At 36.2% G+C, this 13,337-nt stretch overlaps 1 protein-coding gene across 2 annotated transcripts; it reads right to left on the bottom strand.

Annotated features, from left to right (window-relative positions):
• Positions 1 to 1,240: 1,240 nt before the first annotated feature.
• SHLD2 (shieldin complex subunit 2) lies at positions 1,241 to 12,276 on the bottom strand. 2 transcript variants are annotated; one of them, XM_068197244.1, is made up of 9 exons: positions 12,094 to 12,276; positions 8,822 to 11,259; positions 8,160 to 8,267; positions 7,212 to 7,406; positions 6,235 to 6,369; positions 5,065 to 5,271; positions 3,967 to 4,201; positions 2,250 to 2,365; positions 1,241 to 1,685 (listed from the first exon to the last, which is right to left on the bottom strand). In XM_068197244.1, exons 2-9 carry the CDS (start codon positions 10,317 to 10,319, stop codon positions 1,513 to 1,515), a joined length of 2,667 nt encoding a protein of 888 aa, XP_068053345.1. In that variant the 5' UTR covers positions 10,320 to 11,259; positions 12,094 to 12,276; the 3' UTR covers positions 1,241 to 1,512. The 2 variants fall into 2 exon arrangements, with proteins under 2 accessions (XP_068053345.1, XP_068053343.1); XM_068197242.1 differs by lacking the exon at positions 12,094 to 12,276 and having other exon boundaries at positions 8,822 to 11,796.
• Between the last annotated feature and the right edge of the window lie 1,061 nt (positions 12,277 to 13,337).

Raw genomic sequence — 13,337 nt, 5'->3', positions numbered from 1 at the left:
TTCAAACAGGATACAATATTAATTAATGCCAAATGTTGAAAATATTAGGCTTCTCTGGGGAGATGAAACCACATTTCCATTTTGATAATATTGTTATTACCTAAAGGAAATGTTATGAATGAGAAGATACCACAGAGGAATTGTAAGATAACAGAGCTCCCTGATCCACCATCTGGTATGCTACATAGTACCCTGAGTCTGTCTTGCTAATTACACACTGGATACAAAATGAGCCCAAACTCATTACATGAAACCAAATTTGACAAAGTGCTAAACCCTCCTTATATCTCTGCTAAAGGAGTAATACCAGCAACTCAACCCCAAAGAGCTATATTCAAATTTCAGTCCCACAAAACTACTGCAAGCCAATCTGATAAGCAAAGTTATTGTGTTTGTTCTGGGGAGAAAAACTACTCAGTTATCACACCGTTTATATATTACTAGAATAAAGTGATTTTACCAAATAAATTTTATATTTCATTATTTCAATCATACCATTAAGGATCTTACAAGTAAGCAGTTAGTAGTATTGCAGCCAGTTGGTTGATGAGCTTGTGCAGAAGATGCATGCAATGCACAGTGTCTGTTAACAAATACCCCTAAGGTGGTAAGTCACCTGTCTGACTTGATGTACAGTATGGTCCTCTTTTCTTCTTATCCATTGAAGTAACAATACTTCCAGCTTGTGTGCTCAGTAATTTCAGCTAAATTGTGAAGAAACAAATTCTAATGCACTTACCAATGTACTTGGATGACTCATCATCATCCAAGTGAAGCAAATGAGAAAGGCCCTTTTTGACTCTACCTGAGCAAGAGTTACTTCAAAGCAAGAAACATCATCAAATGAGGAATTCTAATACAGTGGTTTTCACTGTCAAGCAATTTTTTTACCTACTGCCTTTTATATAACATCCATCTGATCTTGTGCTTGAGACTTACCTTGAGCTGAAGTAGGTAGAATGATTACAAGACAGTTCTGTTTTACAAGAGAAGAGCAGCAGCAAAATTGCTGAGGGTAAATGGAAAAAATTCTGCTGTTAAAAGAAGGAAAGTAACCACAACAGCAAAATAAAATCAGCAAGCTACAGGTAGCATGTGGGATAAGACAAAGAAAAGTTGTGTAACGAAAATATTACTGAATTCTCTCCGTCCTCCTGTAATATGCTAGGTCTCAGGAAAATTCAATGTCTCACAATAGTAGTGAACTTTTCTGAAGAGAAAAGGGAAGACAGATATGGAAGAAACTGTTGGCGTTTATTAACATAATTATTAATACAAAAATGGATGTATAAAAATATATTTTATGAAAATTCATAAGTATTACTCCAGCAGTATATACTGTTAGCAGATATTCCATACCAGTCCTTCTGATGGTTTTGCTTTTTTCATAAGTTAAAACCAAAATCCTTTATTATAATTTTTAAATAGATTTGCTTCTTTCAGCTAAGTAATTTTTCTTCTGCTTCCCATCTGTGTGTCCCTATGGTCTTTGTTACTCAGTTAGTGCAGAGGTCAAAGATCAGGATGAAAATTCAGCAGATGGAAGTCCTTCTGCAAAGGATAACTGTTCTCATCTAGCACGAAGTGGCTTCTGATTTCCAGCAAATAGGATGCTTCTGTATCTGCCAGCAGTGAATGACACAGATCTGCTACTATTGTGCTGTAGGTTATATCTGAAGAGGGCACTGCAAAACACAAAACAATTCCATTTACACTTGATTTTCACAATACCACCTGACATTCAAGTTCTACCTCCATTAAGCTCCATTGAATTACTGGAAGTGAAGTTCAACATCTGAATAGAAAATTAGCTTTATTTTTAATTACTTTTTAAAAACTGTTTCTCATTAAACTGTTAACACCTGTGAATCACATAAAACACCTCAAGTCAAACAGGATGTATCATGTGAAGCTTGTCTGAAACACATCTGAGTGTTTCACGTCATGAAAGCATGCCAGCTCCTTCTAAAACCTTCTAAGACATTCTATTTCACACATAAGGAATCTATTTAGTTATTGAATATTTAGGTATGTAACTACAATTACTTAGTTATATAATAGGTAGTCACATCATCTCACCTCCTGTTGTTGCACCCTCTCCTCTGAAATTCTGATTTTGTCAGACAGCACTGAAATATTCTTTGATGTTGGTTGTTTAGGGGTTTTTTTAACTGTCAATGATTAAAAATTTTGCTTCCATGGTGAACTTTGCTGCCTGTTTCTATCACAAGTAATTCATGAATCAGTACCTACTGATCTCTTCAGCCAGTCTGCAGGAATATTGAGGAAGATTTTTTCCACCAGCTCAGACACCACATGAACATAAATTTCACATCCTTCATCTTCCACTGTCATCAAAGCAGGTCTAAATCAGACAACAAAGTTTCATGAAAGTCAGCTACTATGGTTTGTTTTCTAATGAAGCAAAATTTTAGAAAGCACTACAATTTAATCTTACTCTGCAACATAATACCAAGAAATAGAAAAATGATAAAATCTCTATGTACTCATGTGTCAAATCTGTAGCACTGGAATCAGTTTGAACAATAAATAAGGAAAAACCTTAAACTGAGACAGGGCACTCAGATTAGACATTAGAAGGAAAATTTTCACTGTTAGGATGGTCAGGATTGCCCACAGACGAGGTGGTGGAAATGCAAAGTGGGGACATAAGCTTAGGTGTATCACTTGGAATTGTACCATCTGTATCAACATCACCCTACATTATCTGTCTTAATACATCACTTTATAGCCACATAATACCAAGGTATATCTCTTGTACTGTAGCAAATACCAAATGTTTTCACAAACCACTGAACAAATAAAAATCCCTATTTGGAAATACTCCCAAAGTGATGCATTCTTACTAAACAGATCAGAAGCAAATTTCAGTGCAAAAATGTCAGGCTTTTCTCTGAAAAAAATGGACATGTAAATTCTACATCTGGATGTGTTCCGATGCTGAGAATACAAACACTGGAAATCCTTATCATTTTTCTACCATCTTTTGTGCAGGAGCAAATTGAGGTCCTTCATGCCCACTGAGATTTTATAGTATTGTGAAAGACTGGCAGAACCTTTTCAGTTAAGGAATAAACCTCTTTGCACATAATCCTCCCTCACAGGGAAACAAATAGCACATAAAGATGCAAGACTGTTTTGCTTAGAGGAAAAATACTAAGTCACTACCTGGTTAGATAAATAGGAAATTTAAGTCATAGTTCATTAAGTAATAGTATTTAAGTCAATGATTCATTAAGCTCATTATGAAAGAGTTTAGAAAGAATTTGAGAAAAAATTTAGATAGAAAATTTACATATTCTAGAATGCTATCACATCCATGGTTGTCTCAAACATTCTCTAGCTACATGTCTTTCTAGTCACAATGATAATTACATTTCAAAAGCCCAAGATAAATGTGAGAATTGAACAATTGGTTAATAAAGGTGTACCTACATCAACTGGATCCACTTAGTTTATTTTCTCTAAGTGTGAATATGTGTCTCACAGTGCCATCTGGTGATAACTCACTATCTCTGCTCTCCGAGAATCTTTATTGAAAACATTTGTCAATTATTTCTGCACAGCAGAAACTGACTAATCAGTTTAAAAACGTGGTTCTGCATTCATGTGATTTCAGATTTAGGCTGGAACGTGATTCTCAAGGAGTTTTCCTTTGGTCCTCAAGCTTCTACTCCATCTTAGCTTTATCTGACACAGTACTGGGTAAACATCACTCCTGCATGATATAGTATTCAAAGAAATTAACAAGTTAGTCTTAAGCTAAGAATAGCATGTATAAATAATGACAATATAATACAGCAATTCAAGAACAACAACTCTAAAATTCATTATAGAGACAGGGATTGCTAACCACACCTTAAAGAATTTTAGATATGGGGAAATGAAAATGCAGAAAGCTTACCTCCCTAATAATACACACTACTTTAGTTCTATTTTGTTTACCTGTAGAATTGTTTTACTTTGCAGTATGGCAGACATCTTATACATTGCTTGTAGATCATGTTCTCATCTGCCTGTAGCTCCAAACCACATTTGGCACAACCTGAATACGTAATCATAGGCAGAGAAGCCAAAACACATTCTAGTGAAGTGTCAGCAGAGAAGATGAGTTGCTTGTACTGACCAGTGGAAATGGTAAACTTCAATTCCAAGATATGGGCTTTCACTTGAACCACTCCTACAAAAACAATTCAAAAATGAATTAAGCTTTATTTAGAACTGAAAGCACAATCAATGGCTACAGCTGATTAGAAACCAAAGCTGCTATCAAGAACTTTCTCGGTTTTTAACCCTTTGTTAACATGTCCTCAAATTTTTAGAGATATTTTATTCAGTGAAAAATCCTGGTGGCTAAATATTATTTTAAAAGGTACAAAAGTACTACATTTTCAGGTACTATACCAGTAGATGCCACTCTAGAAGGTGCCTGAATAAGAGACCAAAATTGTGCGAAGAATTTCCAAGTGATTTTCTTGCCTCTGTTTCAAAGACACTTAAAAGCATAGCTTTAACAACTTAGCTTTTCACTATTTATAGCATTAAACTAGAGCTAAATGCTGCAAGAACAACTCTAATCACTTCCTAGAGTTTAACACTACCCATAGCAATCTCCTAGGTTTATCTGGGAGAGTATGACTGTGTAAAATGTCTTCTTTGTCCTGTTGTAAGAAGTTTTCAATTGCAGCAGCTATTTTACCCTTGCTTTAGAGAGTTCCAGTTTTTGAGAAACACTGATAAACTTTCAGTAATTAGTCATATCATTACTGGACTGGCTGATGTGGACAACAAAAGTCAGCATTTTCCTCTGTGTTCCAAAGCTGCCTTTGCATGGCAACAACACCACACCTATCTCTCCGCTGGGCTCACGGGATGAAGGCTGCATTCAGTTTGGTCAAGTACAGGGCAGCAGCCTCCAGGATAAATTCAGAACCAGACCTGGGCTACCTTAAAAAACAACCATCTCACTTCATCAAGAGAGCATCTATTTTGCCTCCTTATGCATGGCACAACAGACATTACAGAGCCATGGATAACATTTACCTGAGCATTTTTCTTCCAGGTGTGCCGAGAGCCTTGTCAACTCCATGAGGGATGTTTGACTTTTCTGAAACTTTTCTTTAAATTCAACTGCCCTTTTGTCATCATCAAACAAGCACTCATAGGATGACCATGGAGTTGTGTGCAGTTCCAAGTCACCTGAGACAGAACTACACTGGACCAAAAGGTATTTGAAGTCCCATATGTGGTCTACAGAACAAAAAAAAAACAAACAGAATAGTTTACTTTCTACACCGTGGTTAATTTACAGAAAGCCAAGGTCACTTACAAGATTTAGAAACAAATCAAAAGACATTCTCATATGGTCAGCTCTGGCAACTTCCTTTTAAGTGTGATGGCATGTAAGGTTTTTCCTTTCCCTATAAACTTTGCATGAGTTGTCCCATAACAGAAATTTCATTTCATCTCTACCAAATGCAGCTGTCAAGACAACTCAGCCTTTTGAAAAACAAATCAGCTCTGAAATTTGTTGTCAGCTCTAATGCTGGCAATGTCTCAGAGAAAAAAATCTTAATGTAATTAGTCAACTTCCATTTTTTAATATGTCCCTGTTTTTTAATCTTCTATCTCCACAATTATCAATTTAACATAAACCTAGTTTAGCTTTCCTTAAAAGAACAAGACTAGGAATAAATCAAAGTTTGGTAGTAGTCACTGCTGAAACACAGTCTACGGAATTCTTGCAAGTGATGCTTTTACTTAGTTACAGCTGGACTTGATCTCAAGACCAGCAGGATATAAAGCCTGACACAAGTAAAGTGGAAAGCAGAAAATGAAAAAAGGAGTAGGAAAAACCCAGCAATTCATGTTAAACCAGACAATGATACCAGCAAAACTGGTAACACAGTGAACACTCATGGATTTTTTTATAGTTACAAAACCAGGCACTATACAAGTGCGCGCGTCTTGTATATAGATTCAAGTTTTTAAATATTTATGCCTTCTCAGTTTTCTGAAGTGCATTCAAATTCTGTTGCTGATGGCACTGCTTCTAAACAGAGGAGTTATGTTAGAATTAGCACAAAATACATTACCCCTCCAAGGAGAGTATTTAAAGATTGAATGGATAAATGTTACCAGCTGAATACTTAAAAGGCACTAACAGCATGACAAAAATCCTTTTAGACCTACCAACAGGTACAAGGACCTTACCTTTTTTCCTGTGAAGCTGGGGGAACCAAGCAGCCCCTGCTCCCCACAGAACCATCCTATAGCATTGATCTCTGTTCTGTTCTACTGTTAGAATAATTTTTCTTTGGCTGCCACCTCTGTAGCTGTATACAGATTCTGAAAAAAATTGAAATTACATTACTTCTACATTAAAAAGCATTTAAGCACGCAAACCCCATGTGCCTCAGTATTACAGTGAAATCATGGTGTTATCACATTTTATGCTACAATTAAAAGCAAAGACTACACCTACAATTTCTTCTGGACAGAAAATAACCTGCTTTCCTCTGCAACAGGAATCTAGTTTGAGGGAGTGCATAAGTTATATTAATTTTTATCCAACTTTTGTCCAATTGGACAGCTCCCTTTGAAGCAGAAGGTATCTGAGCATCTTTCATCTCCCATTCATCCTGACTTGTATTGAGTAGAAAGACATTGTACTCAATCTCTCAGCAAATGTAATTGGAAGTTCCCATAACTTCTGTAGAATAGTGGAAGAAACATTTCTCTAGAAGTTTTCACATAAAAGAAAACTATAGGCACAAGGTGTACAAGGCAAATTAAAACTATTAGTATCAGTACATACAAATCTCTACACAGCTCTTATCCAGGACACTGCATGTTTGTTTCAGTTCTACACTAAAACTACAGCATTTTTCAAAAATAATTTTTCAACAAGAACACCTGGATGCAATATCTAACTAATATCTAGTTCCACGATTTACATACTAGAGCGAATTATGAAGAGTTCTATCTTCAAAATTCCGCATTTAAAAGTAACAAACATGCTATTGATGATATGGGCAGAAATTTGTATCTTATTAGTTCAAAATGACAGTGCAATGTGATCAAATTTTTGTACAAAGCTTGAAATCAAGCAGTGAGAAGCATTTTGCCTTGCAAAATTACTATTTAAGTTTCACCTACTGCAGAAGGTGAAGTCCAGTGCATGAACTTACCTGTTAACACAGAAATATTGATAATTTTCAGGATTGAGTGCACCAAAGTATTTGGCTGGAGCTGATCTAGCTGCACATACCGAACATCATCCAGTCTCTGAACTTGTCTTTGTGGAATGTCTCTGAAGTGTGGAAATTCTGATGATACGTATGCCAATAAGCCATGGAGAACACCAGCATCCACTAGAGGATAAACTTATATGGAAAAAAGGCAAAGTCACATTTTGTTTTAATGCTTAGAAGTATAAAACTTAACACTTGGAACATGTTTACACTGAAAAAATCAAAAAGTTTTAGAATAATTTTAAGGTAAGAAATTCCTGAGATATATAACACTTGATTTGAAATTAAACTGTACTTCAGGGTAGTATTGAGAGAAGGCAGATGAAGTTAAGCTAAGTACAAGACTTTAAAATACACCAAAAAAAAAATCTTGCATCAAAGCTTGGTAAGAAGAAAGATGTTCTTGATCATTGACCTCAGAATCTGCCTTAAGGGCTGGCATCACAACAGTGGACATCACAAAGACAGTAAGAACAATGGTGATACTTCCACAGTATTTTCCCTTCAGTCTCCAACCCTCCATGGCCTACAATTAATTACTTCCCCTGAATGGATCTACTTACTCCATTTTGAAAACATTTAATCTTCATGCAATCTCAGACATCACATGGGCAGGTCTTGGGATAACTGCTCTTTCCTAAACTAAACTTGTATTTTTAAAGTTCAGAGTGGTAGCCACCAAACTTTATCATGATCTCCACATGCCTATATCTGATGTCATGTCCACATCTTGTGCTCGGGTGTTCTGTCACATTTTTCTATTGTGTTTTGTACCTCTCAGTTGCACACATTTCCATTTTATCCCATGTGTGAGGCATTGCCAGCAAAATGGAAAATAGCTCTTTTACTGTGATTTTCATGGCAACTTATGCACTACAAACTTACATTCTTCTGTACTGAGAGCTGAGCAGTTCCCCAGATTCAGTAACTGACTGGTAAATGTTGACTGCAGCATGACCTCTCCACACCAAGGATTCTCATACATTATTATATCTGCAAGAAAACAACATTATCAACTCATGTGTCAACAATATTGAATTGTATAATTTTTCTTGACTATATAAGTCTTACATACTAAGGCACATAGTCTTATATAACTGTCTTACATACCAAGATGTATAAGGCACAGGGTTTGAAAGACATCACTTGGAAACCCAGTGAAGTTTTTTTTAATCTACCAACACCATTCACAAAGAGGTAGTAAAATTTTCGCATTAGTTTGATGTAATTCTTAAATTTATTAGCCTCCTAGCAGCCACTGCTTAGGTCTGGTTTGTAGTAGCACTTGTACTTTTCAGGAACAACTGTTTTAAAACACTGACACCTTACAGAATACCCCTGACGCTCCATGGCTGTGTCTGAGGGCAAACCTCCATGGAATAGTCAATGTTCCACTGGCTGGATGACTGAGAATTCAGATGATGCAAGTGATGTAAGAAAGCAACTTACAAATGCTTAGCCATAGTTCCAAATTACTCGTTACATTCTACTTTAAACAGGCCTTTTTAAGATCCATATTTTAAAAAGGCAACCAAAAGAACTCTCACCTGTAAGCAGTATAATATCCCCAGGAAATACAGTGAGGGACCAAAATGCAGCACCACGCCACAGCACCACCTTCCTCTCAATTTCTGACTGGTCAATAACAACAATTGTTGCTACAGGAACTTTACATGAAGATTTTGGTTTAGTCTTCTTCTGTATTTCTTTGATATGACAAGGATGTACAACTGTGACCAAAATATTGTACTTTTGATTTTTGCTGCAGCAATTCTTAAGTAGTGATATTTTCTTTTGGAGTTTCTTGAACTCTGCCATCCTGTCTGGATCCACTCTCACCCCAGAACCAGGTGGAGAAGAATTCAGTTTAGCTCTCTTGGATTTCAGCTGTCTTTTAAATGCTGAGTGAGGAAGTTGAAAGGAACCTTCATGTTTGCGGGGTCTTTTAGAAGAGCTCTTGTGAGAACAGTTCTCTTGAGAGCACAGTATTCCAGAGCTCAATGGCTCAATATGGATTTCATTTACAAGTTGCTCAGGAGGAACATTAAGTTCTTGAAACTTCTCTGCATTTTCCTGGGCACTTTCTTCCTGTTTTGTAGCTTTAATCAAAACATTTTCCCCATCATCCTCAGAACTGAAAAGTTCAAGAGAACTTGCATCCTCTTCCTCATATTCATTTTCAGTCACATTAGTAGTACATGTTCCAACACCGGAATCACATTGGAAGTGATCATGCTGTCCTCCTTCAGCTTTTTTGCCTGCTTCTATTTCTGATAGTTTTACAATACTTTCCTGCATCTCATTCTGTGCAAAAACAGCCACCTGACTCAAAGTCACTACACTACGAAATTCTGTAGTATCTGCTGACACTGCAAAATCTGCACAGTCATTTGGTTCTTTTGGTTTGGACTCCTGACCTTTTTGGAAAAACATATCCATACGCTGACTTAGATGTTCACGATGCTCACTTCTGTGAGCTGCCTGAAGTCCCACAGACTGCAGATGGATGGTGACCTGCTCAGTGCTGGCAACCAAAGCAGAAATGTCAGAGCTATTAACTTCTGAAGGATGGGCTTCTCTAAACTCGGTGAGCTCTGGGCAGCAGGCACCTGATGGTTTCTCCAGTCCAGCTGATTCTGCACAGCCCTGGGGCAGGTGTTGATCTGCAGCCTGATTTACATCTGCAGGTGTAAATCTATCTTTGGATTCTTGACAATCAGAGCAAGTTAAAGCTGTGCACTTTTTAGGTAGTGCCACGGAGGCAGATGTCAAATCTTTTCCTTCTTTTGCCACGGCCCTGCCCTGCTGAGCGCTGTCCCCACTGGCAGGGACTCCTGTGGGTGTGGAGCTTTCTGCCTGGGGCACCGAGGGGGCAGCAGCACCCCGGAGCTTCCCCCAGACCAACCCACGGCTCTCACACAAACAGAGCAAGGGCAGCTCCCTCCACTTCTCACCCCTAGGGGCTGAGCTGTGCTCTAACCCCTCCAGTGGGCTCGGAATACTGGGTGCTCCCACAAAAATATGAATTTGAGGTCTTTTCCACATTTTTGACTGCTGTGTAAGTTTGACTTTAAATAATGTGGTTTGTGCAATAAGCACAATAATAAATTTTAGCAAATGCAAAAAAATGATTTTACTTTTTCTTTACAATTTTAAAACCACCTAAAATTCATGGGAGTATTTCATAGTTTAACTGGTAAATACACTACTTAACTACTTAAAGCCTATAAAAATAGAGGTACAAAATCTAAAAAAAGGGAAATTATTTTAGAAACACTTAGCATTTATTTCTGTCAAATTTGCACAGAAAAATACATTTACAGCAACACCTAGTTTCTGATTCTGATACACGGAAACACATTATAGTGAAGTTAAAATTAAGTTTAATTATGGACCTATTTGTCTTCATTTACTATTGCTAATTAAACAGTCAAATGTGACTTCACTATTCAGTACTTGATTTTAACTCATCTGAAATAAATGTAAGAAATCTTCACAGCATAGTTAGGAGATCATATCTCCCAGAAAATTACAGTTTCAACTAAATGATTAAAACACTAGAGCTATTTAAAATTAAAGTTTGGTAGAAATGCGGTATTTTACATGCTGTTTTGGCATGAAACTACTGTTTCAGACTATTACTGATAAATAATAATTATTTAATAACCACTAAGAGGTCAGTAAAGCTTGAGCAGGTGATTTAGGATTTGCTTTAATTCTTTTATATATCAAACTACTCAAGAAATTAATAGCTTTTCTAGCTAATTAAAAATAAGCCCACTTACACAGCACACAAAAAGAAGACCTTTTTTAAAATTTCTGTTGTATAATTATAATTTTAATATATGCAGAAACAGCTATAACTGTTCCTTAAAATGCTGATTAGAGCTACTTGTTTTGGGAGTGCTGTTGCTAATAGAAGTTGCTTTAATAGGCAATTCTGCAGATGTAGAGAACACCAGAAAAAATTCAAGAGCTAATCCAGCTGTAAATAGAAGGAAAAGACCATTAAAACAAAAGCAGCACTGAAAAATAGGCAATTTTTTCATTTAGCACTAATTAAATTAGCAACCATTTTCCTAACAACCCCACTAGGGGTCAATAAATCTGCACATTCATAAGGCTCATTGTAACATGGAAAAAACATAAACACCCCAGAATGGTGATCTCTGGTGTATCATTGCTGTCACTGGAAAAGCAATATACAATCACTAAAATTAGATAGGGCAAAATACAAAGAAGCTACAAAATCCAGTGACTGGTATTGCTCACTTTTATCCTCATAACAAAATAAATACCATTTAAAATATTGGAGTGTCCAAACTTCTGCTGTTGTACATTTAAATTTAGTCCTAGAATGGTAACTCTTAAAGGACAACACCCAAAGCTGTGAAAGCTTTGAGTTATATAAAGAATGGTAATATACAAATAACCAGAAGAACAGAATTTACAGCCAACACTAAAGTAGTGGATCAGGTAAGAGAAAGACTAAGCAAAGTGATTGTGAGGCTGAATCCCTAAAGAACTGATGTTAATAAGTTTTGTAGATAAAAGGTTACATACATGATACATGATGTAAAAAGCTTAGTAACAGAGCTGTGACAAATATTAAATGTTACTATCAGTTCAAATGAACTTAGTAAATGTCCCGTTATGTAGTAATTTATCAGCCCCTCATTTTAAGTATCACTTCTCTTCTGCTTGTTGACATGCTTAAAGGTTACACAAAAATTCAGAAAGTTTTCCTTAACTTTCCAGTTCTGTAACTTCTCTAAAGTTAGGATTTGCTTTCCTGATTCACATTTTGCAGTGCCAGTACATTAAGGCCAGGTTGGACGGGGCCCTGAGCAACTTGGTCTAGTGAAACATGCCCGTGGCACAGGGTTTGGAACTTGATGGTTTTTAAGAGCCTTTCCAACCGGAGCTGTTCTATGATTCTATGATCACATCAAAAGAATTGAATATTCATGTTATTTAATGAATGTTTGAAATGAAAGCATAGCTTATATTTTCAAAACATAAATTACCTTAGGAATGGTAAACAACCTCTGCCAACTTTCTGATTCGTGCAATAGGTCCACTAGTAAATGACCTATTTTGGCAATTTCCAAGTGACTTTTTGGGTCAAAGATGTCAAACTCCTTCCTGTACTAGGAATCATCAGTACCTAAAATCATTTAAGTCTGTAAATGAGAAAGAAAAAAAAAATTAAAGTTTACCTAAATTCTCTGTATGCAAAAGTGTTTACAGAACCATTGCTTTGCTGCTTTAGAACAGAATTATTACTCACTTCATGGATTTTGTTAGTGAAGTCCTACACCTTGCTATAAATAAAAGTCTGAAATTCACTACAGATTTTAAAAGGTGAGCAAAAAAAAAATCAATTATTTTAGTAAAATTCTACTGCCGCCACAAAAAAAAAATCCATTTTATACTGCAGTTAAATTATCTGTGGGCAGACAGTGGGTTAACTAACTACACAAAAGATAACAGGAGCTAAAACTCATGAAGATACAACTGAAACCTCAATGCACATATCCATTATACCTGTTAATTATTACACCATTTCCTAATTTGTGGAAAGGTGCTCTATTCCTAGCAGCCAATGAAAGCCAAGCTTTTTATCTCTGAAATGGTCAGAGTCTGATTGACGGGTCAATGATCAATTAAAAAACAGTAACTACATCAGCAAGTTTTACATTTGCAAGGCACTGCAACTGAGGTTTAATATACAGAAATATATTATGCTACATAGTGTATTTCCTCCAATCTAAACAGTAAGACAGGAATTCTAAATGTAAAGGTTTTTAAAACGAACTGTCATTAACAGATTGTTAATCTCTAGTGATTTGCTGCACATAGAACAAAATTAAAAATAGATTTAAAAATCCTCTTCCCTCTAGAAATGTTCTGATGACCCTTAAGTATCCCTAAAAATACTCATCAATTTTATTCCATATTTTTCTGCTCTTTAATAGTATTCACTCACCATGATAATTATAAAGCATTATGCCAAGGTAATTTAAGAGGGTGACACAGCTTCAGCTTCCTATAACTCCTGAA

This window comes from Anomalospiza imberbis, chromosome 8 (assembly GCF_031753505.1).
Source record: "Anomalospiza imberbis isolate Cuckoo-Finch-1a 21T00152 chromosome 8, ASM3175350v1, whole genome shotgun sequence".
In the NCBI taxonomy this organism is placed as follows: Eukaryota; Metazoa; Chordata; class Aves; order Passeriformes; family Viduidae; genus Anomalospiza; species Anomalospiza imberbis.
This window is presented reverse-complemented; position numbering and strand designations above follow the sequence as displayed.

Bases quoted from the DNA above. Each gene is read 5' to 3' on its own strand.
- SHLD2 (XM_068197244.1), bottom strand. From the start codon at position 10,319: ATGTGGAAAAGACCTCAAATTCATATTTTTGTGGGAGCACCCAGTATT. The intron at 5,272-6,234 runs GTAAGGTCCTTG...TTTGTTCTGTAG, and splicing joins CCAGCTTCACAGGAAAAAAG to ACCACATATGGGACTTCAAA. The intron at 4,202-5,064 runs GTAAATGTTATC...TTGTTTTTGTAG, and splicing joins CCTGGAAGAAAAATGCTCAG to GAGTGGTTCAAGTGAAAGCC.